The following is a 19,975-nucleotide window of genomic DNA, read 5'->3' as shown; positions in this document are numbered from 1 at the left end:
TTCCTTTTGTGCCTGCTTTCTTTCCTATTGCTTGTGTTGTGCCTGTTGGCTTACGTGCGCTACTGCTATTGGTTGGCTATTGTTCTTTCGTGCTCTTATTGTTTGCTTAGGTTCTCTTTCTCGATAGTGCCTTGTGTTCTAGCCTATCACGTAGAGGCTTATGAGCTCTGTTCATGGTGGGAGTCTTTTTTGTTGTCCTTCTGCTATCGCGCAATCTTCATTCATGCCTCACTTCGACATAGATGTCCACAAACTGAACAAGATCAATATTTGACTCAGCGGGCCCCTTCTTTTAGAAGTTGGGAATCTCAGTTTACGATGTTGTAGCCGTGTCATCAAATTACCAGAATAGATCCATCCGGATATATTTTCGAAGAAGCTTTCCGACCCTAAAAACCCCTCTCATCCGAAGAATCTCAATAATATGGAAAAACATGGGAAATCATCTTCAACCCTAATTCATCTTTAGCGTCGACTTACATCATGGGTCCCAGAACGACTCATACAAAAGAGAAAAATTGTATTACAATGTTATACACAGGCGAGCATCGGAAAGAAACTTGACTAAAAGATGTTGAGTGACTCTTCTCTGACTTGGAACAATGGGTGCAAAGGAATGGCTAACACCATGGAGCGACTGGACAGAGCACTGGCAAACATTGAATGAGTAGCACCTTTTCTGACCCCTTGCCCAAAAAGAGAGATGCGAGATGCACTTCAGCTGCTGATGTCCTGACGACAAAGATAGAATCATAACCTCGTCTTGTCTATTAGTTGTCCAAAGGTAGGTTAAAAGGTCTATGCCCAAAATCATTCATTCACAAAAGTACTCTATTTTGCGACTTGGAATTTCTTTATATAACGATAGGTTCGATATCTATTCTTGCTTTCTCTCTTTTTCTTTTAGTAATTAGCTTGGATAGAGGAAGTTGCGCCCACAGGTCCTAATATAGGCGGTCACCGATTGCCTAAGATCAAGTCCTAAGTAGTCGAAGGGGAGGGGAAGTTTGTTTCAACATAGTCAAAGCATAAGCCTAATAAAAGGAGATTGGGTTAGTGTTCAGTCTATCATTAGTCTACGGAATGGGGTGCTTTCTGATTTCACTGTCCAAATCCGCCACTTTGATTGGCCTTCCATTCTCTTCCCTGGGTGAGCTTGCGTAATTGTCAGTCTTGAAGGCCAAGTCAACAGTTCTTTGATCCGCACGAAATCCATCATTAGCTAAACAAATATTTTGTTTTTTTCTTTCCGATCGAAGAAATATTTTCATTCTTACAACTATCCTTTTGAAGCGGATAGTTCACAGTGCTTATTCTATAGAAAGGAAACAAATGCAAAATGTCTACTTTTCTAACCCCAGTAATAGATTTTGTGAGAAAGACTCTTTGTGATGGGGGTGCTGATGATGAAATCATCATGGTAGTTTAGATGGTAACAATCGTTCTGCCAATATAAGTTGTACTTGTTTCAATAACGTCATATGTTGTGAAAAGTCTGAGAACTGCAAGCCATCATTGCAAACGTCCCCCCAACAGAACGATGGAATGCAAACGCAATGCCCGTGCGGCAATAAAGGCACCCTTAAGGAGGATCTGCAGCCTAAGGATGAGGTACCAGAAGGAACGTCTTCTAAATCTAAGAAGAGAAGGCGATGGAAAAAATGATGATGATCCTACTTCTCCCCTTAGTTCAGAAAATGCCCTTCCTTCTATTTTCCTACAACTGGGATTCATTCGCCTACGACTACAAGAAAGGAAAGCTTGCCAGTACAACAATGCCTATTCAATAATGCTCCTCTTTCCTTAGGCAGTTACTTCGGGAGAGAAAACAGATATTCGGCTTTCATGCTTAGAAGAAAGACAGAATCTTTATCTCATCCTGCATTGCTTCTACCTTAAGCAATTCGTCCATGCATGCCATCAAATTATAGTCTAAGGTGGAATTCTTCAAATTGTTTGAGTCTTGTATTGTGGTTTTTCAATAAAGACCCTGACGTAGAAATATTCACAGCCTGGCTCACACGGGCGGACAATATTCACCCAGAGCTCCGTTGCGACTGCAATGTTGTTCTTGAAGGACCTCGGAGCCTTACCTTAGTGCAAAAAAGGAAGACTACTGATATATGGCGGGCGGTGAGCTCAACCTCAAACCATTGTTATTAGTTCTTATTACCTCCTTGCACGAACCTCGGTCCAATTAAAGATTTTGTTCGAAATTAGGGGCTAGAGCCCGTTAGAACCCCATTTATCAGTCGGAGGTTTGAGCAGCTATGGCAAGCTGTTTTTTCGAATAGTGGGTATGGGGAACCCACCGTACCAACACGATTGGCTGGTGTTACGAATATCGAACCTATTATTACCCCGATTAGAAAGGCATGCTAGTCTTCATATGGCTCTGGGGATGCGAGGCTTGATCCTTACCATTGAAAAAAGGAATCGTGTATTCGACGACGGAGATAGAGCATTAGTTGCAGTTTTCACCCCACCTTAACTACCAAGGGATGAAATCTTTCACCAAGCAGGGAGGTGTCACCCGAGGCCGATTCCAATGGATCACTATAGATTCTTCTAGAAGCAAGCTATTGTCTGGCTAGCTCATGCAATCAAGAAGTTGCCCGCCCACTAGCGCTTGAGCTAATACTATTTTCTTAAAAAAATACTATGATATATGGAAACTAGCTCCACTCAGACTTGCATCCGCGAGATCGCTCTGACTCTTCCGCCTATCTTACGCGGGTAGTCGATGGGCCACTTCATCCCATGTATGTTTTTATAGACTTGCTCCCAGGACTCCCCACTTCTAACTTACTTATTTCAGGGCACTAGTTCTCCTACTTGCTCAAAACCTGACTTGCATCGAACTCCAACTCAACAGTATTCAAGGCTACTACTAACGCTCATAGGAATCATACAAAAGGGTAAAACAGAGGAGGGAAAGCGAAGAGGCACGAACTCGAACTCAAGCATCTTCTCCCTTTCGTTCGTTCCTCACTGCACTCCCACAAACAAGCGATCGAGCAAGGGAGCCATTCGCTCGGCTTAACAGCGCCTCACTTCACTCATACACTTGGAATGCTAGATCGAACTTAACTCTAGGGTTCTATCTTAACGAAACAAGACTAAACTATAGCTACTAAAAACATTGATTTTCTTACCAACAAGAGGGGAAAGCATACAATCGATCGAGATCTTCAATCATAGTAGGGTGAGGGACTCACAAAGACTAAAAGAGAAGATAACACCGACAAGCAAGACCCCTTGGTTCTGGCAAACGGCTCACAATTACAAGTACCTAGGAGCATAACGATGGAATGAACGAACTACGAACAGTTAACATAATATGGTCATATATCTTAGGTTGTAACTTGATCATGAGCGATTTGTTGATGTTACACCCACGAAGTATGGAAAGTGCCAAATATTACGAACTACCCGAGGAGGAGTCAAGAACAGGAACAAGGAGAAGCGAGAACCACTTAAATGGAGGAATCTATTGTACTTCGTCCTTTGTTCCACATAGCAACTGGGGATCGAAAAGCACCAAATTTGATGACTTATTAAGGGAAAGACAAAGTAAGAGCATGCTATTGGAGACGTTGCAACATATGTCGGGGAAGCCTTCGTTGATTGTGTACGAACAAAATACGAGTCCAAAGGTAGGGTAAGAAAGGTTTAGCTAATAGAGAAATTGACTCTTCTGGGAACCAGTAACGTGTAAACCATGTCAAACCAAGACCGACCAATATCCGAACGGAACGGATTCGAACTTCTCCAAGAATAGTTTCCGGTGTGAAATGAAATTCAATGAGTAATTCAAAGGAGAAAAATCTTTGATAGGATTCATTTTGTAAAGCGAAAGTCAAGCAGAAATGATGGGGAAAAAAAGAGCACTCCGTTCCTAGCCCTTTCGGACTAGCACTCCTAGCTTCCCTCCCTTTGAAGTGGATTTATCAGCTACACAAGTCAAACGAAAGAAAGTGAAAGGCCAACTACTTCTTCATTCATGGCCTATTGATTTGATTGATCTCCCTTTCGTATTCATTCGACCTGAGGCGACCGGAGGGAGGGAAAGTTCTTTTATGCAATGCATAACGGGCGGGCCTCCTGTGGATTCCTCCAACTCCATGAATGAAGGGGGGAGTATGAGTAAGGCCGACTTTTTGATATGAAGATGAAAAAAGGAAGAGGGTCAAAGATTTCTGACTGATTGAGGAAGAGCTCCTTATGTGGTCTCACTTTACCACCATCTGAAATGCTCGAAACTTCGTTTGGTGGAAGTCAGTCCATGAAGATTCTCCCTTCTCTTACGTGCAATTGCCCTCTTTTGGTAAGAAACCAGTATCTCAGCAAATGAACATTTCTCTAGGCTTATCCTTTAGCTTATACGTCATTTGCAAGCTGCTCCAAGGGTCCAACAAATAGCTAAGGTTTGTTGACGATCCCTGGCTACAATCCCAGTGACATCATAAATAGTACCTACGACTCCTACTTTTACCACTTCGCATATGGGCTTTATATTATCCACAGCATCAACCATAAGTTTGTTTACATCGCGCTCAGTTCGAGCTAGGCGATGAAATGTTTTATAAACAATAGCACAAACTCTCGTTCTTTTACCATCTTTCATGCGAAAGTTGACCAACTTCTTGATCAATTGTTTTTGCTCACCATCCAAGTCCCCCATATAGCTGAGAATTTCCAAGCAATTGGAAACCACTTTCGATGACGAGGCCTAGAAATTGATATTACGCGATCCTTACTGTCCATCTTTATCAGCCAACTCCCCTCTTTCCTTCCATAACCGGACTAGAACCAGCAAGCAAACCAATCGTCCAATAGCACTTCGTTAGATTTGCATGTGTTAAGCATAAGGAGAAATAACAAAGTTATTAATATCTCCTATTTTAATAACGAAAATCAGAATGAGGAAGAAAAATATATCATGATGTAAGTCAATGATTCCTTGCATAATAGGTGTTGTTGCGTCTTGAGATCCTAATTGTCATGGTTCCGCAGCATCACAAGGAGCTATTGTGAGGAATCGCCATTCTAATGTCCTGAATACCACTGTCATCATTTTTCTTTCCATTCTGCTCTGCTCCCGAAAGTAGAGACTTGCCTCAGCCTCTTATAGTTGGAGTACTTGATGAGTGCCCAAGGATGCTGCTAGACTAGAAGGAAATCGAAGGTATCGAGCCTTTGCTTTCTTGTCCATTGAAGAAAATGAGACTTTGCTTTCTGTACTAACTCGCCAAAATCTTAGAAGAACTAGTCTTATTCCGCCATCCTAGAAAAAGGACTCTTATTAGGCCTCTTTCGAGGACCTACTTCATACTAAGTCCTCTTGAGTGGATTTTGATATGGAGCTCCCATGGCAAACTATATCCTCTTTATCTATATATGTGACTAGGGAAAATGTAAACATATGATAAGTAATTAAATATTGTACTCGTTAGTTTGCACCCCCCGTCTTACTTCATTCATAGAACATCATCCATACTATAGTCCATCATTCATTCGGATCTCCACATGCGCCATGGCCATTGTGAAGCAAGGATTACGGGCTCACTATGCAATAAGTCAGCTTCGCTACATGTGGAGACTATTAATAACTTGCTGAAACTCATAGGGGGCCCAAGGGAGCAACGGAAAAGATCAATTTTTTAGGACTTATCTTCCTTCATTGAAGCTTCTTTCCCTGGTATGTGATTTCTTTCTCCCTTAATCAAAGCTCTTTTGGGGCATATTGCTCCCTATTCCTTTCTAGTCAGCCTCCTTCATTGATGATGTAAGACTACGTACTTCTCCAAGAAAAAATAAGTTATTTAGACTTTTTATGCCCAAACGTGCTCAAATATGTGTTGTGTGTGTGAGTGCCTAAACGTATATGGTTGTCTGTGTTTATATTTATGCGTATGTATCCATTTTCTCTATATTATGTACTTGTATTCTGGCATTATATAACCACATACTTGTATTCTAGTGTTATGTTATATAACTTTATTCTTAGAAAAATGTTGTATGTTTTGTCATGCCCATGATTCCACAGCTAGACCAAGAAAAGAAAAATCACCTTGCACATGCTAGAATAAGAAACAATGTTATCTGAATCAGCAAATTGTCCGAAAACATGGTAGCTGTTAACAATTGGAGTACCTGGCTGAGGGCATGTATGGAGATAAGAGCACACAGCACCATGTGAAGACGTTGACAATGTGAAACCTCTTCGAAACTTCACATTCTCACCAACCATTGCTGCCACTTCTGTAATAGCGCTTTGCACTGTAGTTTCTCCCCAAAGCTTTGGGTGTTTCAGGTTAATCTTCATGTTCTAGAAAAAGGAAAAGTTATCTTTAACTACCACAAACATGTGACCAAAACAATGGTTACTTCACAATAATATAATAACTTAGAATAAGGACTTAATTATTTATCATTCCGCAATGAACATAAGACAACGGATATTAGACGGTGACGCATGTTGCAAAATGAGCTACTAGCAAGAGATAGGACCAGTGAGGCCCATCTACTCCAATGTAACTAGAAGGATGGGCCTTACTAATAGTTCATCTCTTAGTAGCTCATTTAGCTAAGTAAGTTATCATCTCATACACATCATCTACACACAAACAATAGTTACAATACATTGTCATTCAATTATGACATATAATCTACGCAACCAATGAAGGGTCTATATAACATGGCTGCTGTCAAAACCAGATATATGACTGAGTTGACAGCTTATGAAGACTGAAGAGATATTAGAATGGTAGCACATAGAACGACGCACTTGATTTTGCACCATGCCAACAGTTACGAAACTACTTCAAACTCCTCCATCGCAGAATGTAAGAGAAAATGTGACAGCACAGGAAAGGCTTATCAGCACTCATAGAGGCCCTTGGGAATTCTAAATGGGTAAAATGATGCAACAAAAAGGTAGCATGATTCCATGAAGAAGCTTTTCTCTACACAATGTTCCATGCTGATTATTTACTTAAATCTGGAATCATCCAGAAAGGAAGGTTGATAACTGACTAATGAATGGTGCTATTTGGATATGAGTTATAGCAATGAGCTGCCAAGAGATAAAATTGTTTCCGCTCTATCTACTTCCACATGACTACCATGGTATGGAGTCTATTGGCAGCTCATTGCAAAATGAATCACTGCCTCATACCCAATTTTTTCCATACTTTGAAGGGATGGAAACATGTGATCATGTTAAAAGTTTATCCTAAATGTCCAAGCCTATCAGCATCTAAGCATCAATCACCAAGAATAGATTGAAGTTATGAAAGCTCCAAACAGATAGCAAAGTTCACAGTTGTTAAGTGAAACATCAGCCTTTTATTAGTTGGCATCATGTTCTTAGGCAAACAACTATGGATAGAGAACAAGATGGGCAGATTTATCCTATTGGTTAAAAGGTAAGAGAATTCCAGTCCTCCGAATTCTTCAAGCTGTGAAGCCAACAAATAGGAAAGATAATACCCATCATATGAGGATGTGTTCTTCCGATTGGTAGAATATAAGCCAGTCAGCCTATTTTACGAAGTTGGAATGAGCGGAGGTGATATATTAAGAAGGAAAAACAACACCCACAACCACAACCCTCCCAATAGTTTCCAATGTATTTTCATGGGAACCAGGTTAATTTCTTCATTCAAAGGCATCACCTAGTTGCTTATTTTGTGAAGTACTGAAATTAAATGGGGTAGTACCAACTTACCTCCAAAATTTCAAGCGAAGGTGAAGGGTTCCCTGCTGAAGAAATACTTTCAATCCATTAGAGCTGTCCTTGCCAAAGATAAGGCCTGCAATAAAACATGCATTGATCAGTGACCAGAAATAAACAAATTACGATGTACGCAATTGTATAGCAATCAAGAAAAAGGTCGGTGGAAGCATGTGTAGAAATATAAATACTGAAATGCACCCGAATAATGATAACAATAGCAACAAAAAGAACACAGACCATGTACTGAAATATGTCGTTCCTTGCAACGAAATCTGTCTCGCAATTAAGTTCAACAACAACAGCCTTGTTCTCAGTCTGTGCTACTGAAAGCAAACCCTCAGCAGCAGTCCGTGAAGACTTCTTCGAAGCCATAACTACTCCTCTCTTCCTCAGGTCCTTTTGTGCAGCCTCTGCAATAACCCACAAGTAAGGCATGCAAGATAAATAAATGCAGCAACTAATGAGGCAAGCATATGCACCAACCGATATCCCAGTTACAACTAACAAGAGAAGATTTGACATCTTTAATTGGGGCGCTAGTTTTCTCTCTCAGTTGCCTAATAAGATTCATCTGCTCTGCAGCCGAGACTTCCGAACTAAACCTTCTTAGGGGCATCAACCTCAAAGAGCTTGGCAGGTTACCGACTTGTCTAGCTTCAACAAACTGACCTCCTGTAAATGCCCAAGAAGTATAACTGCGACTAACCTTCTTATTAGTGCTAACTTCCTTGAACAAGAATACTACTGATCTTTTGGCGCCTCGTAAACAAGCCATCCTAGATAATCAAGGAAAAGATTAAGATTACATTGGTTCTGACAACTGTAAAATCTAAGCAAATTGGATAGAGCTATTTACCAAGGAAAAAAATACTAAAACAATTTCACATTAATAGGAGCTTCTCAGTCAGTCCCTTACACTTAGTCCCTTCAGTCAGTCTCAGTCAACTGACTTGCATTTTGCACACGAACAATCCAGGCTTAAGTCCCGGGATGTTGTTATTACTGATGTAAAAAAATACCCTCATTCACTGAGTAGTTTGGGTTAGTCTTATCCAGATAAGTGATTACTGAAGAAGAAAGAACTGTACTACAATAAACGCTAAAAGTAATTTAACAATATAGCATAGACTGGTTTAGTTTGACGCAAAAAAATTGACTCTCAGAAAGAAAATTGAAATTTCAGATGTATCAAGAGTGAAGATCAAAACCACCAGTACTGTGCTCGGGTGTAAAGGCAGGAAATTCCCTGCCGAATTCCTCGATTTCGAAGCCCCATTCACGCACTCAACCGTCCCCTACTAGTGAGCATGGTGGTTAGTGGGGGACCGGGGTTTACTTGATAAGCTGGAGGTCCTTGCTGGCGGAACGGCTTATGAGCAGGTGCCCCGCCACTGAAGGAACAGGCCCACGTGGCCTAATACTTTGGAGTGGGGGTTCGAACTCGGGCCAATTACCTAGCTGCAGCTCCAGCTGACCAAGGTTTCCCCGTCACCCAAAAAAAGGAGTGAAGATCAAAAGGTGCTAGTAACCGACAACGACATACAAGAGAAATGGAGGAGTTACTTTTTTAGTTTTTAATAATAACCAACTAGGTGAGCAACATAAAAGCATTTGAGAGTACCTAGGGAAATAATGTGGTAGGTTTTAAAAAGGAACATGTATCTAGTATATATATTGATCAAGGTTTTAAATATCGGTTATCGGGGATTTATCGAACAACCAAAATCCTTATCGGATAGCGAAAATCGGGGATGTATCAGGGATAAGTAATATTTATCGGAGTTATACCAGATGGTGTATATGTATAATATAATACCCTAAAATGTAACTTAACCATATTTAATGAATTACCAAAATGTAAATAATTATGTTTAGAATCAATAACCAATTGTAGAAAGTGGAACTTGCTTCTTGATCGCACGATGAAACCAATAATCTAGCCCGAAATCAAAACCCAATAATCTAGCCCGATAAGTTCGGTTTTAGAGCTGCTAATATTGACCGATAAGTACCTTTATCGTCGCATTATCGCCGATAAACCCCCAAAACCAATAACTGATTTAAAATTCAACTTATCCTAGACGAAAGCTCCCAAAACCAATAACTCGGCAATAGTATTATATTATCGGCTGATATTTAAAACCTTGATATTGATATGATTAAAGATATGTGTGATAGAGTAATAACTAGAGCAAGAACAAATGACAAAGAAACTAAATCATTTCCTATTACCATAGATTTACATCAAGGGTCAGCCTTGAGCCCTTATATTTTCGCATTAGTTACAGACCAACTAGGCATATTCCGGATGAAGCCCCATAGTGTATGCTATTCATTGATGATATAGTATTAGTTGACAAAACTAAAAATGGTATAACATCTAATGTAAAGACGAACTCTCGAAACTAATGCTTTTAGCATTAGTAGAACAAAAACTGAATATATGGAATGTATTTTTAGTAAAACTGAAAAGAGAAAAGAACTTATAATACATATTAATGGTCAAGAAATGCCTAAACGTAACCATTTTAGTTATTTAGGATCAATCATTCGTCATGACTCTGAGATTGAGGATGATGTTATCCATCTAATTAAATCAGGGTGGTTAAAATCGATGAGTGGTTTAGGAGTCTTATGTGATCGTAGAATACCTATGAGACTAAAGGAAAAATTCTATAGGATAGTTATAAAACCAGTAATGCTTTATGGATCGAAAGTAATTAGAAAATATCTGCAAAAATGTGTAGCAAAAACAAGAATGTCACGATAGTCTTGTGGGTATACACTAAAAAATAGGATAAGAAATTGGTGCATCCGTAGTAAATTAAAGATTGATCTTATTAAGAATAAAATGAGAGAGATTCGAATAACGTAGTTTGGTCACGTACAACGGAGACCTCTTAGTACATCGGATAGAAAAAATAATAACACTATAATTAATGGGACAAAGAGATTTAGAGGCACACCTAAAAGAACTTGGTTGGGAGCGATTAAGAAGGATATAATAATGCTTAACTTAATGGAGGAAATGGCCCATAATATAACGGAATGAAAAAATATGATCCATGTCGCCGACCCCAAACATTTAGGATAAAGGCTTTGTTATTGTTGCTAATGTTGATCTTGTAGCACAGTTCTTTGAGTGTTGCTGGTTGTTGATCCCCATTTGCACAAATTCTGTGTGCCATGTACATTTAGGAAATATGACATAATGGTAAATAAGTATCCATATTGTTACCGTAACATATTTATCAAAATGAAAGGATATACACAACATGAACATGAGATAGGTGTATCGTGAAGAACCAAGGATAGACAACTTGGTATCAAGGCAATAAATTTGCAAAATCTTCATATTCGATATCCAAGTTCACCGTGTTTTTTAAACCTAGTTTACAAGAATGGCATTCAAAAGTAAAAGCACATATCCAAAAAAAAAGACAAACTATACAAAATGAAACAGCATACAAAAGGTCAATTTCATCATAAAATTGAAAGCGAAAATGCAATCTGCATTCCTAAAACCCACTACAATAGAATCTCAAGAGTAAAGTCAATATTTTTCTACGCACCTTTCATCAGAATTTTATCAGTAAAAAGAGAAATTTCATAATTATTATCTATAAACGAAATAGCTCAGTAAAGAACTCAACACTACCTCGATTATGAAGGGCAAACGTAAACCCTAGATTGAGGCTCAAAGGAAGATAATGAGAGATCTAAGGAACTAGAGCTTTGAGGATTACCTAATTGAGGAATTTTGGGCTGGGAGAGCTCTAATTTGAGGGAGAAAACTGACGATTTGAGATCGACAGGAAGAAAATGAGGGGGTTTTGAGAGGATAAGAAGAGAGAACGGGCGTATGAGCTTGCTTAAAATCAGGGCCATCCATTTTCGTAGCTTAGCACATTACATAGCGTTTTCGCATATTTGCTCCTCTGATTATGTAATTTGCATAAGAAAGAGGTAAATTGCAGTAAACCCCAAACATATACCCTTTTTCTGAGGGACATCTCTACCTTCACTCGTAGAATTGCTCGCTATTTAAGCTCGACCGTCCAAATCTTTCATATTTTGGGATTAGCCCCTCAGATCATAGGAATTTGGTATTAGTCCCCCAAATTCTTTAAGAGGTATTTTGTCGAAGGAGGTGTACAAATGTCTAATAGTTTATACGGAAGTAGATATGAAGTAAAATAAAGGAAGTAGAGGCTAATTCCATTGCTTCCGAGCAAACAATATTGTTTGTTCCCTAAAAAGTCACTTCTCATAATTTAAAAAATGATGACACGACGCATATGCGCATTTTACTCCTTAAATCTATTTAAAGCTCTTTAGGACTCAGAAGTATTTGGAAAGTAGTAGTGATTACTGCATTACTATTCGTGTACTACACTGAGGTGGCGCGCTAAGGCGGCAGTGATGGTGGTACCATATTAATTGTCTTTTGGTTAGAAATAGAAAGCTGAGAAAAATTTCAATTATTTAAAATAAATTTCTATATTCCAATTGTTCTTCCTCTTCCATTCCTATTTTCCTCTCTTAGAATCCATCCACAACAATCAAATAAGTAGAATTTCAAAATAAATCAAGAAACCACACGGATTTTGTATCTTTAGTTTTAACTGCAGAATATATGGGAAAGAAAAATAAAGACGAATAACATAATTATTTGATTACGAGGGTCTTTGGGGAGGCTTATTGTTTGGATAAACTAGCTTTTAAGCTATCTTTTACATACCTAATTGTTTGGTAAATCTCCAATAACCTAGCTTATAAGTCCCATTTAAAAAAGTTGGTTTTCCCCAACTATTAAAAAACTAGCTTATAAGTTTATATAAATAAGCTATGTTTGATGAAATAAATGGCTATTTTACCCATATAATTTTTATAGAATAGATGATATTGTTCACTGCAGACGATAAAGAAATCTACTTTATTACTAAAGGAGAACATAAAAGTTTTGATGAATAGTAAAATAACCACCTAAAAAATACACCCACGTTTTTTCATAACTACACCCAGTACTCTCCTCTCTAAAATCCCATTATAATTTCCCCCACCTAAAATACTCCCAATTTTTTCATGGTATAACGTTAAGGCTTGGTCTTCTTCGCCCACATCGAACTCCCCCATTAAAATCAAAATCAATCTTGTGGCAAAATTAGGGCATTTTCCTAGGGTTTTAGTACCGGAGAGTGAAGATCTCTCGCGCCATGGCCACTCGCCCCCTCTCCTCTCTTGTGCCTCGCTCTCTTCCTCATCGCGGCTGCTATGACTGATGACGTGTCGCGCGACGAAGATGAAGACGCCCCCAAAATCCCAGCTACAGCAACAAGATCCAGTTGGTAAGTCCAATTTGAGAACTACAGAAGTCTGATGCTTATTGGATTTTGATGGCTCAATCTGCTAAATATATGAAAATATAGGACGCAAGAGGACATGTAGAAAGACCATGTCTCTGCCGATGAGGAGTTGAGGGGGTCGATGAAGGTTTCCATCTCTCCGAAGACCATGTCTCTGACGGTGTCGGATCCTCCGCCAAGGAGCGGCGACGACGACGGCGGGATATTTTAGTGGGATAACTAGAAACAATTTTGTGAAGCAGGATATTTTGATAAAATAACGTGGGATAAATTTTTATAATCATGAAGTATATATTTATACATTTTGAAGATATAAATACTATTTATGTATTTTAAACTTACTATTATTAATTGATAATTGCTTACAAGAATGTTCGTTACTATTAAATAACTTTTGGTTAGAGTATAAGATATTGACAATTATTATTATGATGATGGTCTAATGATGGTGATAACCATAATAGGAAATAAGTAAAGAAAAAAAAATAAAAAATAACAAAATAAATACGAGTTCTAGTTTTTTACCACATAGTTCCAAGCTAAAACTTAGAATAATTTGAGAGACTAGAACTCTCATTTTTGTATAGAAAAATAAAAAAAATGGGATAATTTTGTACAATTATCCCAATTCTAGTTTTGTTAAAGTTCTGCTTGACTAACACTGTAAAATTTTATTCTAATTTTAGTTCTATGTGACTAACACCTTAAAATTTTGTTCTAGGTTTAGTTCTATGTGACTAACACCTTAAAATTTTATCCCACAGATTATCCCAGTTCTAATTTTAAGTTCTAGGTGACTAACCCCCCCTAAGAGCACCATTATAAGGTCCTCCTGTTGTTTTCCTTCTCTTTAAGATGCTTCTCTTGGATTCTTTCTTATGCTTTGAATGCTAATTATTGTTTCTAATTCAATCAAATATGCTATCCAAGATGCATCATGCAACATGTTGGTTTTTTCTTCATTTCATTTCAACTGATTGGTAATCCATTTTATTTCTAATGTCAGTGCATGTTACTATTACAGATAACTCCTCTGCCTGTTTGGCATGGCAAAGGTTACCGTTCTCTTGGTTTTTGGTTTGGTAAAATATGCTATATTAGGTAATTCAATTATTGACCTCTATTGTACCAATTTATTTTATGTAGCATTATTGTCTGGCTGAATGTATTCCTCTATGCAGTGATGTTAGTGATATACCAGAACAAACTTATGTGCTCCTCAAAGATTGTGAACTCCTTATAATGGTGCTCTAAGCTTTCTGCTTCAGAAGTTTGATTCAAGAGATAGTATTAGATATGTCTGCATTTCTGTTAATACTTACGATGGTTATTATCTTAAAATATCTTCAGGACGCACTGCGACCTGATTGTTCTTCATCAACACATTTTGGACTCCCACGGGTTAATCCCTTTACTATTTGTATTTTCTTGCTCAATTGATTGAATATAATTGAAAATTTTCCATTGTCATTATTTTCTCTATCAGGCTTTGGAGGAAGTTCGTAAAATTCAAACAAGGATAACACTTTTTACTGGTATATATTTTGTCATATAGATAGACAAACAATTTTTAACGTGGAATATCTGCTTTCTGAGTTTGTTTCCTGGAACATAGTTTCATCTCTGTTATTGAAGGAAGTCATTAATTGGATGAATGTGGTTTTTATTTCAGTGGATATATTAATGATCTTCATGCATAGTATATTAGAAATTTCCCTTCTTGAAATCCCATTATCAGTAGAAACTCTCAATGTAGAAACTAATATTAGATGGAAAGTAAGACAAAAAAAATTGTTAATATCTCAACTTTTTCTGATTGTTAGGTATGATGCATCTGATGGACCATGATAAAGTGAACGAGAATCTTTCTAAGTTGAAGGAAACATATGGTCTTGATATCCAACTGAGCTATGCTGGCCTTCATGTACCAGTGAGCCTAAAGATGTTATTTACATTCCTGAGTTTTGACAATTATTTTTTTCTCTCAAGATTCACGTTCATAAATCTCAAGCACGAGATACAAACACCTTACATTTGTGGGTATGGACTGAGCAACCTATCTCCGTTATTTTTGAAGATACTACAACAGATACATTAGGGGAAAAGAATCTGTTTTTAGGCGTGCACCATATTTTAAAAGTTAACGCATGAGAAGAATTATATGGTATTATGTGTTTGTTCTTCTGGCTCTGCTTGATTTATAGATGTGTAGAGATTTGATATTGAAAGTCTTTCACAGACTTCCGGGAGATTATTTAAAGAATTAATTGCACATAGAACACTAAAAATTATTTGTTTAGTGCTAAATAAACTATCAAAATAAACTTCTGCGAATATATGGACGAATAATAATCGAACTGTTTGTTAATTATTCGGTTCACTTCCACCCCTATACTTATATCTAAAGTAGAATGATTTATTTTGGTAACATGTTCAATATTTGCAGAAAATATTTTAGAAACTGTGTTTTGCACGGGTCTAAATACTAGTAGGAAAGCAATAGGAAGAAGAAATAGAGGACAAAGAGTTTTTTTGAAAAATGACAAACTAAAAGTCCCTTGAGTAATTATTAATCTCATCTCTATAGCATAGATGATATTGTTCGCTGCAGACAATAAAGAAATAGGAAAGCAATAGAAAGAAGAAATAGAGGACAAAGTTTTTTTAAAGGAAAAGTGGAACTTTCCTTAACATTCTATTTCCAACTAACACAATTGTGGTACACCTCAGCACAGCTACCTCGACATAGCTTAGAAGTAGTGTGGAGATTATAGTGTAGTTAACATTTTCTCTTCAAAACTGGCTAAAATATGCATTATTTTAGGAATAATTTTTTTGTTACGTGGATATTCCTCACTCTAAATGAAGTCTCAAAAGATCTCTCTTTTTAAAGATATTTTCATTTGCTATCGAGATAAAAATAAATAAAAATAAAGTACTATTTTTTTAATGATATTCTTAATGATCTCTCTTTAAGAATTTTTTTTAGGACTGAACTTGGCCAAGTTCAATCCTAGCGCAGTTCTGCTCACCAATATACAATTGGACCAAGGGGTGATGGTCCAACATTAAACTGGCTTTATACCTTCTTTTTTGTCTAAGAAGAACCGAGCCAGAACTAACCTAGTTTTTACTAATAAAAAATAAATTCAAAACTGGGCCAGGTTCAGTCATGACCTAGTTTTAAGAGAGTTTGCCAAACAAACCCAGAAAATATGTGAAATAAATAAAAGAAGTACATAAATTTTTAAGTTACACTAGTCCTCTAATCCACAAGATGCGTGCATGATATAATATACCATTGTGTGTAATAAATAAATTGTTTAACATCTTGAAGATTAATATTAATACATGTATTAAAAATAAAGCCACAAAATAATATAAATGTATGGTTTTTCAAAAATAGAGTAGTTATTCAGTATGAATAACTTGTTAGTTATGAAGAGATAGTGGAGTTAGTTAGCTATCAAAAAGTTTATTATTAAACCTCTTTCCAAATTCATTGAAGTTGGAAATCATAGAAAACCGTGTATAATTTTCAAACATGCTTGGAATTTTTCTAAAAGGTAACTTATAGGGTGTGTTTCGTTGTTTTCTATAATTTCAAGGAAACATGTTTCCTTCACTTTTTTATGTTTTCTTCACTTCCATGAAAAATCATTTCTTATGTTTGTTTCGCCAAAAAACATGGGGTATAAGTAATTTCAACCACGTTACCTAGTTTGGTTCAACTTGAAGAAAAAAAAGCCATTGATATGTGAATAGATTCCCTCATTTTCTTTAGTTTGGTTCAAATTAAAAAAGGAAACCAATGTTGTGCTTACCATGGTGTGCTTACCACTCAAATGAGACAAAAATTCTACCAATATGATTAAGTTGTAAACAGACTCACCATCATATAAAAATTGCTTGCAATGGTAAACCTAACGGCTATTTGAGTAATTTCAAAAATGCTTAAAGATTAGAGGGACTAATTCCAAATATGAACATTTGAGCGAGTAATTCCAAAATGTTTAAAGATTTGAAAGATTAATTTTTAAAGATTTATTAATTGGGGGACTAGTATCAATATATGACATGTTTGAGGGATTATTATGAAAAACAGCAAAATTGGGGGACTAATAGCAATATATAAAATTAAATATCTTTATTGTTACTGTCTTTAATAAATTTCATAAGGGTTTTTTTTAATATATATACCCCTCAAATTGTAGGTGTTCCTAAATTTGCCTCTCAAATGATCTTAAAGTATATCCCTACTTTACTCTATCAAATCAGGAAAATTAAGAGTAAATATCGGAAAACCCCCATGACTTTGGATGATTTATCAGAACACCCCCCAAACTTCCAAAATATCAAAAAACACCCCTTTAAGTACATCGATTATCAAAAACCCTAGTTTAACTTTTAGATTTTATCAAAAAATCCTTTCGACTTTGAGATTTTATCAAATTCTCTTAATTTAGGAGCGTTTTCTGATGAAATGTCAATGTTGGAGGGGCTTTTCTGATAGCCTTTAAACTTAAGGGAGATTTTCTGATATTTTAAAAGTAAAGGGGGTTAAAGATAATCATTCAAAGTTAAAAGGGGGTTTCATGATATTTAGCCTAAAATCAATCAACTACAATTTTAAAACCCAAACTCACTATCAAAAATTGAGATCATCACATGACTTTCAATCTTCTGCTCTCTCCGCTCGTGGAGGCAGACATCAACGTAGAAGTATTTTCACCATATTATCGCGCATTCTCGCCGCTTTTTGCGAATTCTCAGTTTCAATTTATAGGGTTTACCCCTTATTTGAAGCTATTTTCATCCATAGGTTAGCGCCACCATCCGCCCAGCAAATTTCATGAGATTTTTTTAGGCCAAGACCTCAACCAGCAATTAGGGCTTCGACATCGACTAGCTACAAATTGGGGGGGGTTGTTTCAGGCCAAGACTTACCCCAAAATTTTTCTAGGATTTACACTTTTGAGAGAGAGCAATGGAGGCGGGAGAAATTGGAGGGAAAGGTGAAATGAGAAGGAAATAGTGGCGATTGTAACCCTAGGGTGAAATGAGAGGGAGAGGGTGCGAGAAACCCCAAAATTTAAGGTGTCTATTAGTTAATCGATTTTTAATGGGTTTTTTTGCCCATTTCAGCTTTTTAGAGAAGCGTGGTTTCCGTTTAAATTGAGTCAGCACACGTTTTCCTCCTTCCTTTCATTTTTTTTTTGCAATCCAGACATCTAAACATGAGGAAAACATCATATCATGAGAATAGCTACCCTTTTCTAGTAAGAGACGTACTTCTTAACTTCCAACATTTCCACTCATGGTCCCTAAGCTACTAGATGAACGACTCTGATTAAAATCAAGTTGACTGAATCTAAATGCACTCATCATCACACACCTAGTGCATTTGCACGCATCAAAACCGACTACCTCCCTCTGTCTCATCTCCACTCGCCCTTTTTAACTTTTATCATCAAAAGAGTCGCATTTTTCTTTCGTTCACTCACTCGCAGATCTCTAGATCCATCAATATCTACTATTTGAATCAGGTAACTCTCAGATCACTAGATCTCTCGCAGTCTCCATTTGCTTCTCAATCTAGGGTTTCTTTTCCCGTCAAAATTGAGGAAATATGGGGTTTTTTAGTTAGATTTTGTTGTACAATGTTGATATCTGCTGTTTCTTTGATTTTTATTGAATTTTGTTAAGTTAGGCCTTTTAAGATTGTCAGATTCAGCTATTCCTTATCTAGACCTGTTGCTTTCTGCTAAAGAAAAATTGTCATATTTGGTGTAGAACTGATGTTTTGTTCCCAAAATTAATCTATAGCAATCTCCCTTGGATTTGATTCTCAATCTAGGGTTTTATTTGGTGAAATTTTATTGTTTCGCATTTAGATCCGTTGGTTCATTGATTTTCATTTAGGTTTATTAACATTATGTCTTCTATTTTGGACAGATCCAGTTATTCTCTATCGAGATCTGTTGTTTATGCAGTTTACTTAATTTATTCATATTTGTTATACATCTGTAACTCTTGGAGTTAGATTGTCATTCACAAATCTTGTTTAGGGTTTTAAGCGAAATAAATGTGGAGTTTTGAAGATTGGAATTGCATGTGATTTTGTTTTTGCTATTAGAATTTTTACATTTCCAGTGCACTGATTGAATTATATATCTTGTCTAAATTTAATACTTCAGTTTATACTGTAGGTTTTATGTAAGACTTGTGATCATAGATGAGGTCCATGACGCGGGGAACGGTGAGGCAACTAGAGAATAGAAGATAGTTCTTTACCAAGTAGTCGTGTTTGACAGCAGATGAAATTAAATGTGTGCGACGCTTACTAGTAGAGGACGGGGTAGTAAAGGCGGGAGGGGCGGAGAAGGTAGTGATGAGTGTGAGGGAGAGGAGGTGAACATGGCCGATGAAGAGAATGATGGAGATGACATGGTTAGGATGAAGGGGCAAATTTGCAAATAATAATAATTTGGAGTGAATTTGCAAATAATAAGAACTAGGGATAACTAATTTGTGCTTGAAAGGAAAATAATGAAAAGCACTTCTAACACGGAAGAAAAGCATTTCAAAGGGTCTTGTTGCGCCTCACTGGCTAATGCGGAGATGTTGCTAGATACCAGTCCCACTACATGCAGGTAGCTCAAGTAGACTGCTTCGATGTAAGATTTAGGGCCCGGATGTGTCGATTGAATATCTTCACCTAGGTATCACGGACACGGGACATGATAAATTTGTAAAACATAGGACACAGAATGCCGCTAACGGATGTGTCGATTGAATATCTTCACCTAGGTATCACGGACACGGGACATGATAAATTTGTAAAACATAGGACACAGAATGCCGCTAA

At 37.1% G+C, this 19,975-nt stretch overlaps 2 protein-coding genes across 2 annotated transcripts in view; both read right to left on the bottom strand.

Annotated features, from left to right (window-relative positions):
- Positions 1-19,975, bottom strand: part of LOC109841661 (elongation factor Ts, mitochondrial) — a 28,484-nt gene that overhangs the window by 7,348 nt on the left and 1,161 nt on the right. Inside the window, exons 2-7 of the mRNA XM_020410610.1 lie at positions 8,950-9,211; positions 8,225-8,517; positions 7,979-8,151; positions 7,791-7,817; positions 7,733-7,747; positions 6,157-6,331 (exon numbers count right to left, since the gene is read on the bottom strand). Coding sequence (XP_020266199.1) covers positions 6,157-6,331; positions 7,733-7,747; positions 7,791-7,817; positions 7,979-8,151; positions 8,225-8,517; positions 8,950-9,017 — 751 coding nt within the window. The 5' untranslated portion in view covers positions 9,018-9,211. The remainder of the gene's footprint in view (positions 1-6,156; positions 6,332-7,732; positions 7,748-7,790; positions 7,818-7,978; positions 8,152-8,224; positions 8,518-8,949; positions 9,212-19,975) is intronic.
- On the bottom strand, positions 3,457-5,107 carry LOC109841433 (ribosomal protein S7, mitochondrial). Its single transcript, XM_020410406.1, is given in 1 exon segment — positions 3,457-5,107. A coding segment is annotated over 1 exon segment (447 nt). The 5' UTR covers positions 4,685-5,107; the 3' UTR covers positions 3,457-4,237.

Source organism: Asparagus officinalis, chromosome 5, assembly GCF_001876935.1.
Source record: "Asparagus officinalis chromosome 5, Aspof.V1, whole genome shotgun sequence".
Lineage (NCBI taxonomy): Eukaryota > Viridiplantae > Streptophyta > Magnoliopsida > Asparagales > Asparagaceae > Asparagus > Asparagus officinalis.
The sequence above is the reverse complement of the archived record's forward strand: the minus strand, read 5'-3'. Positions and strand labels throughout refer to the sequence as shown.